Genomic DNA, 16174 nt, shown 5'->3' on the forward strand with positions numbered 1-16174 from the left:
AGCTATCACCCTGGGATTGCTATCATACATTTTTGTGTAGACCATGATACATGGAGGCTGGATTCTAAGTGTCATTTAGTCACCTTAAGTGGTACCGACTAGGTCAAAATTGATGACTGGCTCATGGACTATGTAAAACGATTTGAGCTTCTGTTCTAGGTGGAGAAGTGCATTATAAATTCAGTGCATTTATCATGTCCTGCAAGACTTCCAGATGCAGTTAATTCCACTCCACTGTTAGCAGCTTCACCATGACTTTTGCTGACACTCTCCAGACGTCCAAAGCCAAATGAACCAAACCAAACCTGTCCTTATCTGCACACACTGTCCAAAAGTTCTTCTATGGTTACATGACGGTCACGACCAAAGTCCGTATTCTGTCAATCAGTTGGTCATTTTGACTTGTGGATGGCCTACTAAAACACTTCTGAAGCAGTAACTCCACAATGTCTATTATGCTATGGCATCATTGCATAAAGCATGCTGAATCTTTCTACTTGGGTATCACTAACTTTTCTGCAGTTTTGCAGTTCCTTGACTGGCCACTTGAGGCTGGCTCTAAAACAGAGCACATTCTCAAAGTAGTCTATGTTAAAATGTCCAAGGTCTTTTTTTTGTCTCTCTGAATAGAGACCTATCCTGAGCCCAAGTGCTCCTTGTATGTAGCGTTTTTACCTAGTTGTCTACAGGATGCGTCTCCTAGTTGTTGTGTGTGTCCTTTTTGGAGTCTTTTATTACAAACACCTACAATAATCTGTCTAGTTGTTGTGGTCAAATGTCCTAGCAGATCATCTGAGACGTCTGTCATATTTGCTCTGAATGAAACTCATCTTGTTTCGTGTTGTATGCTAACAGTGCTGTCACTTTTAGCAGCTGTCCTTAGCTTCATCCATTAGGTTGACTTAATGCATGATTATTGAGAAAATAAGGGGCTCATAGATTTAAAGTCCACAACAAAGCAAACTGTTACGAGAACCACCATGCGGTCCCCAAAAAATACCAGGGCCCATATTCACGAAGCATCTTAACGCGAAAAGTAGCTCTTAGTGATATCATAAGAAAAATCTTAGAATTCCTTGAATTCTTTCCCTTGTTAAGATAAAAGTTGTCCAGAAAGCGTCTTAGGTCCTAAGAGAGCTCCTAAGGTGAAAAACTGTTAAGAGGACGGAAGAGGACTTTTAGGAAGCCTAAGAGTGTCTTAAACAGAGAAGACGGCAGAAAGACAGAGGAAGCAGAGACATTCTCCGTATGTTGAACGGCAGTGATTCATTAACACGCTGCTAGCTTGATGGTGCAGAGATGTTTGTAGTTGACCTCATCAGGAATGAGCTGACAAGGGTTCCGGTGATGTCACCACACCGAATGGCAGCCTAAACTAGCCTCTCCACAACAAATTATTAATCTCACCTCATATCATAGCCAAATAAGACATTTTCAACAAATATTAGAAAGTGTTGACGAGGCCAAATGCAGTCCATTTACCATTATGGTAACGGCAACAGAAGGAATGTTGATCTGTGGGGGAGGCTTAAATATACACCTACAACCCCAGTTAGATGGTTATAATAAAAAAAACACCTTGTTGGAAAGTCCCTTCATAAAAAAGTAAAGGCACCGTTCGAGGACGTTGGACTAAAAGATACAGTGAGGAAAATAAGTATTTGAACACCCTGCGATTTTGCAAGTTCTCCCACTTAGAAATCATGGAGGGGTCTGAAATTTTCATCTTAGGTGTCCAGTGTCTTAGGTGGCATGTCCACTGTGAGAGACATAATCTAAAAAAAAAAAAAAAATCCGGAAATCACAATGTATGATTTTTTAATAATTTATTTGTATGTTACTGCTGCAAATAAGTATTTGAACACCTGTGAAAATCAATGTTAATATTTGGTACAGTAGCCTTTGTTTGCAGTTACAGAGGTCAAACGTTTCCTGTAGTTTTTCACCAGGTTTTCACACACTGCAGCAGGGATTTTGGTCCACTCCTCCATACAGATCTTCGCTAGATCTTTCAGGTTTGGAGTTTCAGCTCCCTCCAAAGATCTTCTATTGAGTTCAGGTCTGGAGACTGGCCAGGCCACTCCAGGACCTTGAAATGCTTCTTACGGAGCCCCTCCTTAGTTGTCCTGGCTGTGTGTTTGGGGTCATTGTCATGCTGGAAGACCCAGCCATGACCCATCTTCAATGCTCTTACTGAGGGAAGGAGGTTGTTTGCCAAAATCTCACAATACATGACCCCATCCATCCTCCCTTCAATACGGTGCAGTCGTCCTGTCCCCTTTGCAGAAGAGCACCCCAGAGTATGATGTTTCCACCCCCATGCTTCACGGTTGGGATGGTTTTCTTGGGGTTGTTCTCATCCTCTAAACATGGTAAGTGGAGATGATTCCAAAAAGCTCTATTCTGGTCTCATCTGACCACATGACCTTCTCCCATGCCTCCTCTGGATCATCCAGATGGTCACTGGTGAACTTCAAACGGGCCTGGACATGTGCTGGCTTGAGCAGGGGGACCTTGCTGCCCTGCAGGATTTTAAACCATGACAGCATCATGTGTTACTAATCTTTGTGACTGTGGTCCCAGCTCTCTTCAGGTCATTGACCAGGTCCTCCTGTGTAGTTCTGAGCTTTCTCAGAATCATCCTTACCCCACAAAGTGAGATCTTGCATGGAATCCCAGACCGAGGGAGATTGACAGTCATCTTGTGTTTCTTCCACTTTCTAATAAATAATCATAACAGTTGTTGTCTTCTACCAAGCTGTTTGCCTGTTGTCCTGTAGTCCATCCCAGCCTTGTGCAGGTCTACAGTTTTGTCCCTGGTGTCCTTAGACAGCTCTTTGGTCTTGGCTATGGTGGACAGGTTGGAGTGTGATTGATTGAGTGTGTGAACAGGTGTCTTTTATACAGGTAACAAGTTCAAACAGGTGCAATTAATACAGGTAAAGAGTGCAGAATAAGAGGGCTTCTTAAAGAAAAATTAACAGGTCTGTGAGAGACAATTCTTGCTGATTGGTAGGTGATCAAATACTTATATTTTATGCAATAAAAAGCAAATTCATTATTTAAAAATCATACATTGTGATTTCCGGATTTTATTTTAGATTATGTCTCTCACAGTGGACATGCACCTAAGATGAACATTTCAGACCCCTCCATGATTTCTAAGTGGGAGAACTTGCAAAACTGCAGGGTGTTCAAATACTTATTTTCCTCACTGTATATGGAGAGACTTCTTCCCCATCAGAAGAGACAATACACACTAATCTGCCCCACACACCCCATATACAAGAATTGATTATTTTCTAACATTTGGAAAAGATAAAGATAAGATAAAAGATTGCAGAATTGGGACAAATGGATCTAAGTGACCATGCAGGCTAAAGTCAACATTTACTTAAATGTTGACTTTAGCCTGCAAGTGAAAAATACTACACGAAAACTAAATTAAAGTTTATTAAACAATTTTCAATTTAAGGAAAAAAAAAAAAAAAAAAAAAAAAAATCAAAAAGGAAATCAGCCTCTACTTAGAATTCAATGATAATGGTGAGGCCTCACACCCCATCCTGTGGGACACCCTAAAGGCTGTATTAAGAGGGAAAATTATTGCATTCTCATCATATAAGAAGAAAATTCTGAATAAAAAAAATTAAGAATTACAAAATAAATTAAAGCAACTGGAGCGAAAACTAATTTTGGAGCAAAATTTATTAGAGGATATTTAAAAAATTAGGAATTAAATTAATTATCCCCCCCCCCCCCCCACACACACACACACACACACACACAAAAGAAACTAATGTTTTTAAAACAGACATTATGAAAGTGGATCTAAATCTCTTAAGATATTATCCTGAAAATTAAAGGAAAAAAAAAAGGTAAGTTCCTTCGGCTGCTCCCTTGTTTGCACTGGGTGTCGCCACAGCAAATCCAACATGGATCTGCATGTTGAATTGGCAAGGTTTTACGCCTGATGCCCTTCCTGATGCCAACTCCACATTACATGGAGAAATGTGGCAGGGGTGGGATTTGAACCTGGAGTCTTCTGCACTGAAATTAAGCGCATTAACCACTTGGCCACGCAGAAAATACAATTTATAGAATTTGGGATCCAAGAACAAGCAAAATAAAAAATAAATTAAGTGACATTCAGAAATCATTTGATGTATTTTATAAAACGTTATATTCTAAGGTATCAGGAGATAATGTAGACCAAATTGACACTTATCTAAATTCTTTAGAGCTGCCCACATTAAATGAGGAACGAAATAATGACTGCTGATGTAACTGAAGGGGAATTAACAAATGCAATAACTAGACTCAAATTAAATAAATCACCAGGATCAGATGGCTGTACAGCTGAGTGGTGTAAGAAATTTAGAGATTAATTAACACCTCTTACACTTCCCATACTGAATTGGGTTTTTAAAAAGGCGCAAACACCGCCCAGTTGGAAGGAGGTGATCATATTGGCTACACCAAAAGAAGGTAAAGATAAAGTGGAGTGTGGATCCTAGCGACCCATATCAGTTCTTAACATAGATTACTGATTATCACCTCGATTATGGCCAGACGAATAGAGAAGTTCCTACCTACATTACTAACATAATGGCCAGACAGGTTTTATACAACAACGCCAAACACAAAATGATATCCGAAAGACATACACAAGACTAAGGCAATAGTGATAAGAGTAGATGCGGAAAAAGCATCTGACTCAGTTAATTGGGATTTTATAGGTTTGGCTTCCATGATACAATTGTTAAAACTATACAGTCATTACACAACAATCCTACTGCTAGAATCACAATAAATGGATCCTTATCAAAGAGCTTTACTCTGGAAAGAGGCTCCAGACAGGGCTGTGCATGGTCACCTCTACTTTTTGCATTATATTTAGAACTGTTGGCTCAGCACATTAGAGAAAAAAAAAATAATAAGGGAATCTTTATAAAAGGTACAGAGTATAAATTAGCCTGCTATGCGGATATTTTAGTGTACTTAGGACAACCAAAGTATGCTTTACCTGAATTGATAAAATCATCTGAGCAATATAGTAAATTATCAGGATACAAGGTTAATATGGGTAAGGCTCAATTACTTATATATAATTACAACCATCAGACGTAATAGAATGAATATGCAATGATATGGCAAACACAATCCATCAGATATTTAGACAAACATCCCACAAGATTTATCAAATTATTTGAATGGAATTATGTTCCTGTATACAAAAAAATTAAGGAAGATATAACCAGGTGGAGCCTAACTCCTTTTCTCAATTTTTCTTCAAGAATTGAATCTATAAATGAATATTTACTTTGATTATTACATTATATCACACCCTACCAACAGAAATCAATTGATGCCATTTTAATGAATGGGAAAAAATATTATCAAGATATATATGGCGAGGCAAGAGACCTAGGGTCCATCTCAAAACTTTACAGCTGACCAAGGAGAGGGGGGGGGTGGGGTCTACCTTCTCTCAGAGTTTATTTTCTCGCAACACAGATAAGAACAATTATATGCTGGTGCAATCCTATATATAAAATCCTCAATGGAAAAGTATAGGAGAGAAAATATGTTCCATTCCCATAGAGGCAACTACAGCTGACAATCTACAAAATTATATAAAAAGTATTGACAATCCATGGTGAAATGTACTCTTAATATGTCTAAAGCTATCATAAAAGAACATAAGTTAGAAGGGGCCATAATAGTTCTTAAATGGTGTGAATATGAGTCAGACTTCATTCCTAGTAGATTGTATACCAGGTATAAGGACTGGACATTTAAGGCTTTGACAGCTTTATGTAAACTACTGAAAGGGGGAACAATGCTTAGTTCTGATACAATTAAAGAAAGATACCTTTTAGAAAAACAGGAGTTCTACCGCTCTCTGCAGATACGACACTATATTATTCTGAAAATGAAAAATGTCTCAGAAGCAAAGGTGAGTTTTATAGAAATGTTGATGAAAGCATATAACTCTGATATTAATGGTAGAATTATATCATGTGCATACAAAGGCTTGTCCAATTATAAAACACAGTCAACTACATACATTAAAGAAAAATGGGAGCAAGAAGGAGGAATAAGTATATCTGAGGAGGAATGGACAGCAATGTGGAGATATAACTGAAAATGTACCAGTTCACAGATTTGGAGGGAATTCAGCTGGAAAAATCTGATAAGATATTTATTACACCCGTTCAGAAATCTCACTACGATGGAACCCCCCCTGTATTTGGAAAAACTGTGGTAACCAACATGCAAACCACCGCCACCACATTTTCTGGGACTACCGGAGAGAAATACACATGGCTCTACAAAACATTTTTAAGGGTGCAATGCCTCTCGAGATGAAGACTACATATTTTGGAAATTTACCCCGGAAATGGTTAAAAAAAAAAGACAAATTAATTGAACATTTTGTTGGTCGCAGCTAAAAAGGCATTAACCAAGAAATTATTACAGGAAAGTCCAACTTTAAATGGATGGATGAACATTACAAGGGACATTTACAATATGGAAAAGATATGAGCCTGTGTCAACTACAAACTGGGACAGTTTACCTCACACTGGATAAAATGGATCCACTATCTAACACCTCACAGGCCTGATTTTGTTTTCTCAGATCATTAGTTAAGTTTTAACGACAGTCTACTCGCTAACTGTTTTGGTTGTGTTTCTTTTTTTCCTCTAATATTGCTTTACAGCATTTTGTGTCAGGGTATGTGTGCTTTTGAAATGATTGTAAACTGATGTTGATAGTATGAGGAAGATGAACACACAGCGCTTACAATACAGGTTATGTATATATTTGACACAAAATGCTAATAGAAAATAAATTACAAATTGTGGTGGGATCTTTGAGCCTTTGCTGTGGGATCTTTGTGCGTTTGCTGTGGGATCTTTGTGCGTTTGCTGTGGGATCTTTGTGCGTTTGCTGTGGGATCTTTGTGCGTTTGCTGTGGGATCTTTGAGCGTTTGCTGTGGGATCTTTGAGCGTTTGCTGTGGGATCTTTGTGTTTGTGTTGAACCTGCAGAGCATGCAGAGGGCAGATGTGATGATTTCGGCGAGGCTCAAGGATCCGGACTCTCCATTCTCCTGCAGGAAGCCTGTAATGCAGTTTTCAATCTCCTGCAGCTGCTCCTCGCAGGCTGCCACGGTGGCGCCCTCAGCCTTAATGCGCTCGGCTCGCTGCAGCACACGCTCGTTCTTTTTAGTCACTTGGTGCTGCAAAGCTAAGTCCACACTGGACAGGAACTGGCAGGACACAGCAGGAGCCTGGGGCGCAAACAGCACCTCGTATCTGCAGAGCGGCAGGAAAAACAGAATTTTCACTCACGATTAGGAATGGGTATTGATACGATTTTATCGATATTGATGCCATTATCGATTCCCTTATGAATCCCTCCTGTGAATTTTCTGTGTACTAAAAGTAGGCTTTATAGATTTTCTATGTCAACGGCATTTTATTGCGTCTTAAAGTAAATAAATATGAAATTGGTCACTGGATCCTTGATCTCTGGATGTAAATAAAAATAAACAAAATCTGTAGTTTTTGTCAAAAGCTTTTCCTTTCAGATATTAATAGTACAAATGTAACGCCACAGACTTTGAGCTGAGCTCAGCCGGCTAAAGCAGCGCTTCGACTCAGTGCTTCACTGGTTCAAGCTTCAAACAGACCTGCTCTGCAGCGGGTCCAAAACCAACGTAGAGAAATGATCATCCCCCCAAACACCCTCAAAAGTAACGGCCACGCCAGCGTAATGTCAACTGAAGGACCGATAAGGGGATCGCTAAGTGAAAAAGCTATTGTGGATCGAATAATTTCTTAATGATTCTCGAAAAGAACCAGTTTCAATACCAACCCGACTCAGGATAACATTAAAAACAACAAAACGTTCAATTCTTCAAACCCGTGAAGGACTGGAAACTGGTCCTCTGCAGTCTGACCAATCAGAGTACAGAAAACCCTCTGCAACACGTACTGTCTGTAGATGTGCTGACAGTGCTCCACCGTCATGTCTTCTAGCAGTTCTTCCAGCCAGGTCTTCCACTGGTGGACTCGGTGGTGCACCATGGTGGTCCGCGGGTACAGCAGAGCCACTGTGGCATAACTGTGCAACTGCTCCAGACAGCTGCGGAGGGCGCTGCGGCGCTGCTGCAGCAGGGATCCCACCTCCGCATCCACGCTCTCACACTGGCTGATGAGGTGTGCCTGACCCGCATTCTGCAGGAACGCTGTGGCTGGAACGTAGCTGGGAGGACCTGGAAGACAACGGTACACAGTCGGGCTGAGCCACATCATAAGAATAAAAAGTGTGACATGTAATAACTGGACTGCTGTTGGCTCTGCTCCACCAGAACCAGACACCTGACTGAGACAAACCGCTATGAGTGCAGCAGGTACAACAACAAATGGTGCTGGGACCCAGATTGGGAGCTGTGGAAAACAAAAGCAGGAATATTCATTCTGCAGTGGCCCTGCAACACACTAACTATTGAGGCCAGTTTCAGTTCTGCTGAGTCGGAGGTGGAGCGTCAGGGATGACCCAGGACTGAAACTCGTACCACGACCAGTCCAGGATTGTGCACTGGCTTTGTCCACAATGACTGCTTGTGTTGGACAGGTCAGCAGCTCAGTGCAGAGTCCTGACCTTCAGCACCATCACCTCACACCCCAAATCTGAAGTAATGCCGACACTGCAGCACCTTTTCTGAGGACCTCGGGCCGACATCCATCCTGTATAAAGAGGGACTGGACATTTCAGGGGGTACACTAACCCAGATCTATAGAAGTGCTGATGTCCTGCAGCAGGTTGGCCAGCTGGGTCGCCTCCAGGCTGGAAAAGGCCGCGTGGTACTGAGAGATCCACTGGTCCAGGTCAGCCAGCTTGCTCTTGATGGCTTCCTGCACTGTTCGTTGCCGTGACTGGAGCTGGGTGTGTTCAGAGTACCTGGACAGACCGAGAACGGGACACAGAACATCTCAGAGTGTGGTGGTCAGCAACACACAGCGTGCTACATCTGTCCACTAGCTCGTACACAGCGTGCTACATCTGTCCACTAGCTCGTACACGTTAGCTCCACAGTCCTTCTAAATCATCTTAGCTAAAAACTACCAAAGCATTAGCTAACGTCACAGCTAAAGTTAGCAAGAGCTGATTTATAATGTGCTTCAAAAAATACAAACTTACAGGAACAGTAGTACATACATGCTAACGTTAGCCTATTACAGATACAAGTACGATGTTAATGGGCTAGTATAAAAAATGGGCTGCATTTATATAGCACTTTTCCATCTGCATCAGAAGGTCAAAATGCTTTACAATAATGCCTCACATTCATCCCGATGTCAGGCTGCAGACAAGGCGCTCAATACACACCAGGAGCAACTAGGGGATTAAGGACCCTGCCCAAGGGCCCTTAGTAATTTTCCAGTCAGGCTGGGATTTGAACTGAAGATCCTCTGGTCTGATGCACAATGCTTAACCACTAGACCATCACCTCCTGTGATGCAGTAGCATCACAGATGCTAATATTAGCATGAACTCAACACCTTCATTGTGAGCAACAGGGTTCATGAGGCACTTAAAAATGCTTCTCTGAACACATACATGTAACACAAATACACGTTAGCAATGCTAACAGCCCAAAGTCAGAATGAAAACTGGCACGCACAGCGTGCTAACGCTTGCATGAGCTAACTGAGCGCCTCCATTGTGGGCAAAAGGACTTGTGTATTTATTTTACTGAAACACGTTGATCCTCACTCACTCAAAGACACCCTTAAATCTACCACGTCCCGTCAGTGTGTCCACACATCAATCACAACGTCATGCCTAACACAACACGAGTTCTGGTAAAAGGCTCTGTTGACCTCTGACCTTTGGTCCAGGGTGTGAACGAGGTGGTCTGGATTGCTGTCCGCCCCCTCCAGGTATGTGGTCTCCTCCTGCAGCTTGGCCTGCTGCTTCTCTCCCTGACACAGTAACTCCTGCAGGTCCAGGTAATCCTCCACTGACTCCTCCAGCTGCGGCAGCACGGCCAGCATCTCGTCCCGGTTCTTGAACCAGTTCACCTGAACACAGACAGTCTGATCGTCAAACACCATCTCAACACTGAGGGTTTTGGGTGGAGCAGGAAGTCCTCTACGGTTTGGAGGACATGATACCAGACCTTGGTGAACCCTTTTCTAGTACCGAAACATTTAACCACACATCCACTAATGTGGATTTTATATAAAGGGCTGTAGAATTTATAGAAAAAAAAACTTATATACAGTTGTATGTAAAAGTTTGGCACACCTGGTAATTTTCATGATTTTCCTTTATAAATCATTGGTTGTCCTAATCAGAAATTTCAGTGAAATATATCATATAGCAGACAAACACACTGACCAAACAAACCAAACTGGGACCCCCTCTAAACTCTGGCTGCACTAGAATTCTGTCCATAAAAATAATGAACAGAACCGGTGACAAAGGGCAGCCCTGGCGGAGGCCAATGTGCACTGGAAACAGGTTTGACTTACTACTGGCAATGCGAACCAAGCTCCTGCTGCGGTCGTACAGGGACCGGATAGCCCTTAGCAAAGGACCCCGGACCCCGTACTCCCGGAGCACTCCCCACAGGGTGCCCCGAGGGACACGGTCGAACGCCTTCTCCAGATCCACAAAACACATGTAGACTGGTTGGGCGAACTCCCATGAACCCTCGAGCACCCGATGGAGCGTGTAGAGCTGGTCCAGTGTGCCGCGACCAGGACAAAAACCACACTGCTCCTCCTGAATCCGAGGTTCGACCATCGGTCGAATTCTCCTCTCCAGTACTCTGGAATAGACCTTACCAGGGAGGCTGAGGAGTGTGATCCCCCTATAGCTGGAACACACCCTCCGGTCCCCCTTCTTAAACAGAGGGACCACCACCCCGGTCTGCCAATCCAGAGGCACTGTCCCCGATCAGCATGCGATGTTGCAGAGGCGTGTCAGCCAAGACAGGCCCACAACATCCAGAGACTTAAGGTACTCAGGACGGATTTCATCCACCCCAGGAGCCTTGCCACCGAGGAGCTTTCTAACTACCTCGGTGACTTCGGCCTGGGTAATGGATGAGTCCGCCTCTGAGTCCCCAGTCTCTGCTTCCTCTTCGGAAGACGTGACGATGAGATTGAGGAGATCCTCGAAATACTCCTTCCACCGCCCGACAACATCCCCAGTCAGGGTCAACAGCTCCCCACCCGCACCGTAAACAGTGCTGGTGGAGAGCTACGGTTTGCCAGAATCTCTTCAAGGACGACCAATAGTCCTCCTCCATGGCCTCCCCGAACTCCTATCAGACCCATGTTTTTGCCTCTGCGGCACGCTTGGCCTGCCGGTACCTGTCAGCTGCCTCCGGGGTCCCACCTACCAACACAAATAAGTAGTACTCCTTCTTCAGCTTGACGGCATCCCTTACTTCCGGTGTCCACCACCGGGTTCGGGGATAGCCGCCGCGACAGGCACCAGAGACCCTGCGACCACAGCTACGAGTGGCCGCATCGACAATGGAGGTGGAGAACATGGTCCACTCGGACGGACTCCATGTCTCCAACCTCCCCCGGGATCTGGGAGAAGCTCTCCCGGAGGTGGGAGTTGAAGACCTCGCTGACAGAGGGTTCCGCCAGTCATTCCCAGCAAACCCTCACGATACGTTTGGGCCTGCCAGGTCTGACCGGCTTCCTCCCCTCCCAGCGGATCCAACTCACCACCAGGTGGTGATCGGTCGACAGCTCTGCCCCTCTCTTCACCCGAGTGTCCGAGACACGTGGCCAAAGGTCAGATGATATGACTACAAACTATGACTAGCACAGAAGTCCAACAACTGAACATCACTTGGGTTCAGATCGGGGAGGCCGTGCTTCCCGATCACCCCCCTCCAGGTCTCACTGTCGCTGCCCACGTGGGCATTGAAATCCCCCAGGAGAACAATTGAATACATTTAGCACAAATTATTGGAACACAAAATTGGTTTGGTAAGCTCACTGACCCTTGACCTCCTTACACAGGTGAATCCAATCATGAGAAAGGGTATTAAGGTGGCCATTTACAAATGTTTCCCCTCTTTTGCATCTCTTCTAATGAGTGGCAACATGGAAGCCTCTAAACAACTCTCAAATGACCTGAAAACAAAGATTGTTCAACATCATGGTTTGGGGGAAGGATACAAAAAGCTATCTCAGAGATTTCAGCTGTCAGTTTCCACTGTGAGGAACATAGTGAGGAAATGGAAGACCACAGGCACAGTACTAGTTAAGGCCTGAAGTGACAGGCCAAGAAAAATCTCAGATAAGCTGAAGTGAAGGATGGTGAGAACAGTCACAGTCAACCCACAGACCTGCTCCGAAGACCTAGAACATGATCTTGCTGCAGATAGTGTCTCTGTGCCTCGTTCTACTATACAGCGCACTTTGCACAAACAGATGCTGTATGATGCTGTAATGCAGAGGAAGCCTTTTCTGCGTACACGCCACAAACAGAGTCGCTTGAGCTATGTTAAAGCACATTTGGACAAGCCAGCTTCATTTTGGGTAAGGTGCTGTGGACTAAGGAAACTAAAATTGAGTTATTTGGACATAACAAGGGGCGGTATGCATGGCTGAAAAAGAACAGCATTCCAAGAAAAACACTTGCTACCTACAGTAAAATTTGGAGGTGGTTCCATCATTTTGTGGGGCCGTGTGGCCAGTGCAGGTACTCGGAATCTTGTTCAAGTTGAGGGTCACATGGATTCTAGTCAATATCAGCAGATTCGTGAGAACAATGTTTATGAATCAGTGACAAAGTTGAAGTTGTGCCGGGGCTGGATCTTTCAACAAGACAACGACCCTAAACACTGCTCAAAATCTACTAAGGCATTCATGCAGAGGAACAAGTCCAACGTTCTGGAATGGCCATCTCAGTCCCCAGACCTGAATATTATTGAAAATCTGTGGTGTGATTTTAAGTGGGCTGTCCGTGCTCGGAAACCAACAAACCTGAGATGTTTTGTAAAGAAGAATGGTCCAAAATACCTTCAACCAGAATCCAGACTCTCATTGGAAGCTATAGGAAGCGTTTAGAGGCTGTTATTTCTGCAAAAGGAGGATCTACTAAATATTGATGTATTTTTTCTGTTGGGGTGCCCAAATTTATGCACCTGCCGGGTTTTGTTTAAAGAATTATGCACACTTTCTGTTAATCCTATAAACTTAATTTCACTTCTCTAATATCACTGTGTCCATCTGCAATATGATATACTTAACTGAAATTGCTGATCCAGACAACCAATGATTTATAAAGGAAAATCATGGAAATCATCAGGGGGGCCCAAACTTTTACATACAATTGTATATATTGAGAGCTAAAAACCACTGGTCAACAGAAAATAAATAATTTCTTGCATGGAATTTGAGAACTGATTTTGGGTCATTTTGGGTGCTGAATCTGACCTCAGATTTCCTCTATCACTTCATGTTTTTTTGCAATCTGAATGTTCTGTATTGACAGATTATGCAAAAGTTGCTCATTCACTCATGAGTTTGACTTCACTAATCACACAAAAGCACCTTCAAAAGCATTGTTTTTAAACCAGTTCACAAAATGTGAAACATGAGCCGTAATATCATTTATGGGACTGAAGAGGTGTGTCAGACGGCAGCTTTTACTTCAATGCGTGATACGAGAAATCTGCTTTCATATCTCAAAAACATGATGTGATTGGCAAAAACTAACACCAGATTTAGACTCAGAGCCCCAAATGACCTAAAATCTGTTGAAAAACTCCATCCAAGAAAAACCGTGTTGACCAGTGTTATTTAGTGTTGTTTACACTAATACTTATATTACTTTTTCAGTGTAACTGCTGTGAATTGTAGCTCATTATTTTACTCCTGTGTGAATCTTAGGAGTGGTTAGCATTTTCGTTAGCAGTTAGCCCACGCTAGCTTGGCTATACACTTGAATTTTCTGGTGTACAAAGTACACTACTTTACATTTTACATAAATCCTGCATGATGTTTGAAGATAGGGTGGCTCTTTTAGAGAGCCGTGTCTGAAATTTAGAACAGCTTCTTAGCTCTGGTCCCCTCCACTTCCAGGGTAATGAGCCATTTAGCAAGCTGAAATTGTTAAATAGGTGGCTGGCGCATTCATGTACACAATTGACAATTGATAACAGGCCTTCATTCTGGGGACGCCGTGGCTTGCTGATGCCAGACGGCCTCCACCCTACTGGGGAAGGCGCCGCCATCTTGTCTGCGAACATAGATAGAGTTCTACAGGGAGGGTGGCATTAGGATTTTACAGTAGGCCACGGAGCAGGTGATTAGAGACCCTACAAGGCTTATGACAAATGTGGGTGTGGAATCCATTATCTTAGTGGAGAAATTAGTGCAGAAAATCCACTATGGTGATAGTGCAGTTTATCTGCCAGGGAGGGAAATTCAACAAGTTGAGACTGTGGCCTGTTTTCGTAGACGTGTCTGTAAAATCAAAGAGGGATATGCGTTGCAAACTTAATACCAATTACTACATTGGACAACATGGAAATTGAGGATGGCCCATTGGCTGTTCATTTTTCTCCCTCAGCCCCAACCAGTCCCAGCAGAAGACTGCCCCTCCCTGAGCCTGGTTCTGCTGGAGGTTTCTTCCTGTTAAAAGGGAGTTTTTCCTTCCCACTGTAGCCAAGTGCTTGCTCACAGGGGGTCGTTTTGACCGTTGGGGTTTTACATAATTATTGTATGGCCTTGCCTTACAATATAAAGCGCCTTGGGGCAACTGTTTGTTGTGATTTGGCGCTATATAAAAAAATTGATTGATTGATTGATTGAATAAAGTGAGTTCACGAATGGTAGAAAATTTACAAATGGTTTTGAAAAAAAACATTGTGCCTACCACCCACAAAGTGCAGGTTTGGTGGAAAGAACCAATGGAACAGTAAAAGGCAGACTTAAAAAATGCATGGAAGAGACAAGGAGACCATGGCCAGAATGTTTGGAACTAGTTAAACTCTATATGCGTATCACACCTGCAGGAACAGGCCTCACACCATTTGAGGTTTTATATGGTAGACCTTATAGGTTGCCAGTGTTCCCAAAAGACCTTGAAACTGCTGATGAGGAGATCACATTAGCAGACTATATGAGGAGATTGTTGCAAGAAAGAGATGCGTCAAAAACAAACTTACTGCCATCTGATTCTTTGCCTCTACAGGTCAGTCCACTGGTACAGCCCGGTGATTGGGTGTTCATGAAAGTCATCAAAAGGAAATGCTGGTCCAGTCCACGTTGGGAAGGGCCATACCAAGTGCTGCTGACGACACCCACCGCTGTGAAAATCATCGAGCGACCCAGTTGGATCTACCTAAGCCACTGTAAGCTACAGCGTGTGCCAGACCCTCCAATGAGTAGTGGGGAAGTCTGACTACAAAGGGGTTTCACCATCTAGAGGTGATTCGTCTCAACGTCAGTTAAGTAACCACCTGATCCCTACTCATTTAGTGTGAGGTGTTTTGGTGACACTGTAAGCTGAGCATCAATGCTACCAGAGGACACTCTGGTGGGGCGCCGTGTTCAGGCAGGACAACGGCGGCAGGAACGTCGCTGTTACCAGCGTTGCGAAGGGAGCTGTTGTGTTGTAGTCTTAGTGTGTGGAATACTGATTGGACTCCTTATGTGGTGGCTGAGACAAGAGTAGGAGAGAAGAAGTGGGCTACAAGATAAACACCACCGCTCTGAAGCACTTCCTAATGGCACAATGATGTATCATTACCAAGGTAACATGTGGTGGCGCTTTATCAACTACACGGCCACCTCCAACAATATGACAAACTTATGTCTGTGCTCACATGCCAACGTCGTCATCCCACCACAGCGTCTACACCACTAGTCCTAGGACTGTGGCCCCAGGATGTCTGATAGCAGAGACAACAAACCCTGGCAGGGGAAAGACAATGGCACAGGCAGATTATTCAAAGCCATACAAGACAAACAATCCCCTAAACTTCTACGGCTGCACGAATCCACGTCACACAGTGTACATGGCTTGGCCGCCAATGACCGAACCCCAGGTGATGGTGGGTGTTACCCACTATGGAGTCTATGACGTGTGCGTGACAGGAAAAGGAACAAACAAAGTGGGAGA

The 16174-nt window shown here is 43.6% G+C and overlaps 1 protein-coding gene across 1 annotated transcript in view; it reads right to left on the reverse strand.

The window, feature by feature from the left end:
• The window catches only part of LOC117528787 (serine/threonine-protein kinase SMG1-like), a gene marked incomplete at its 5' end in the record, with an annotated part of 213177 nt that overhangs the window by 86131 nt on the left and 110872 nt on the right, over positions 1-16174 (reverse strand). Inside the window, 4 exon segments of the mRNA XM_034191411.1 lie at positions 7048-7320; positions 8003-8282; positions 8799-8971; positions 9902-10095. Of these exon segments, the coding sequence (XP_034047302.1) occupies positions 7048-7320; positions 8003-8282; positions 8799-8971; positions 9902-10095 (920 nt within the window).

The sequence above is a fragment of the Thalassophryne amazonica genome, chromosome 16 (genome assembly GCF_902500255.1).
Source record: "Thalassophryne amazonica chromosome 16, fThaAma1.1, whole genome shotgun sequence".
NCBI classification, from domain to species: Eukaryota; Metazoa; Chordata; class Actinopteri; order Batrachoidiformes; family Batrachoididae; genus Thalassophryne; species Thalassophryne amazonica.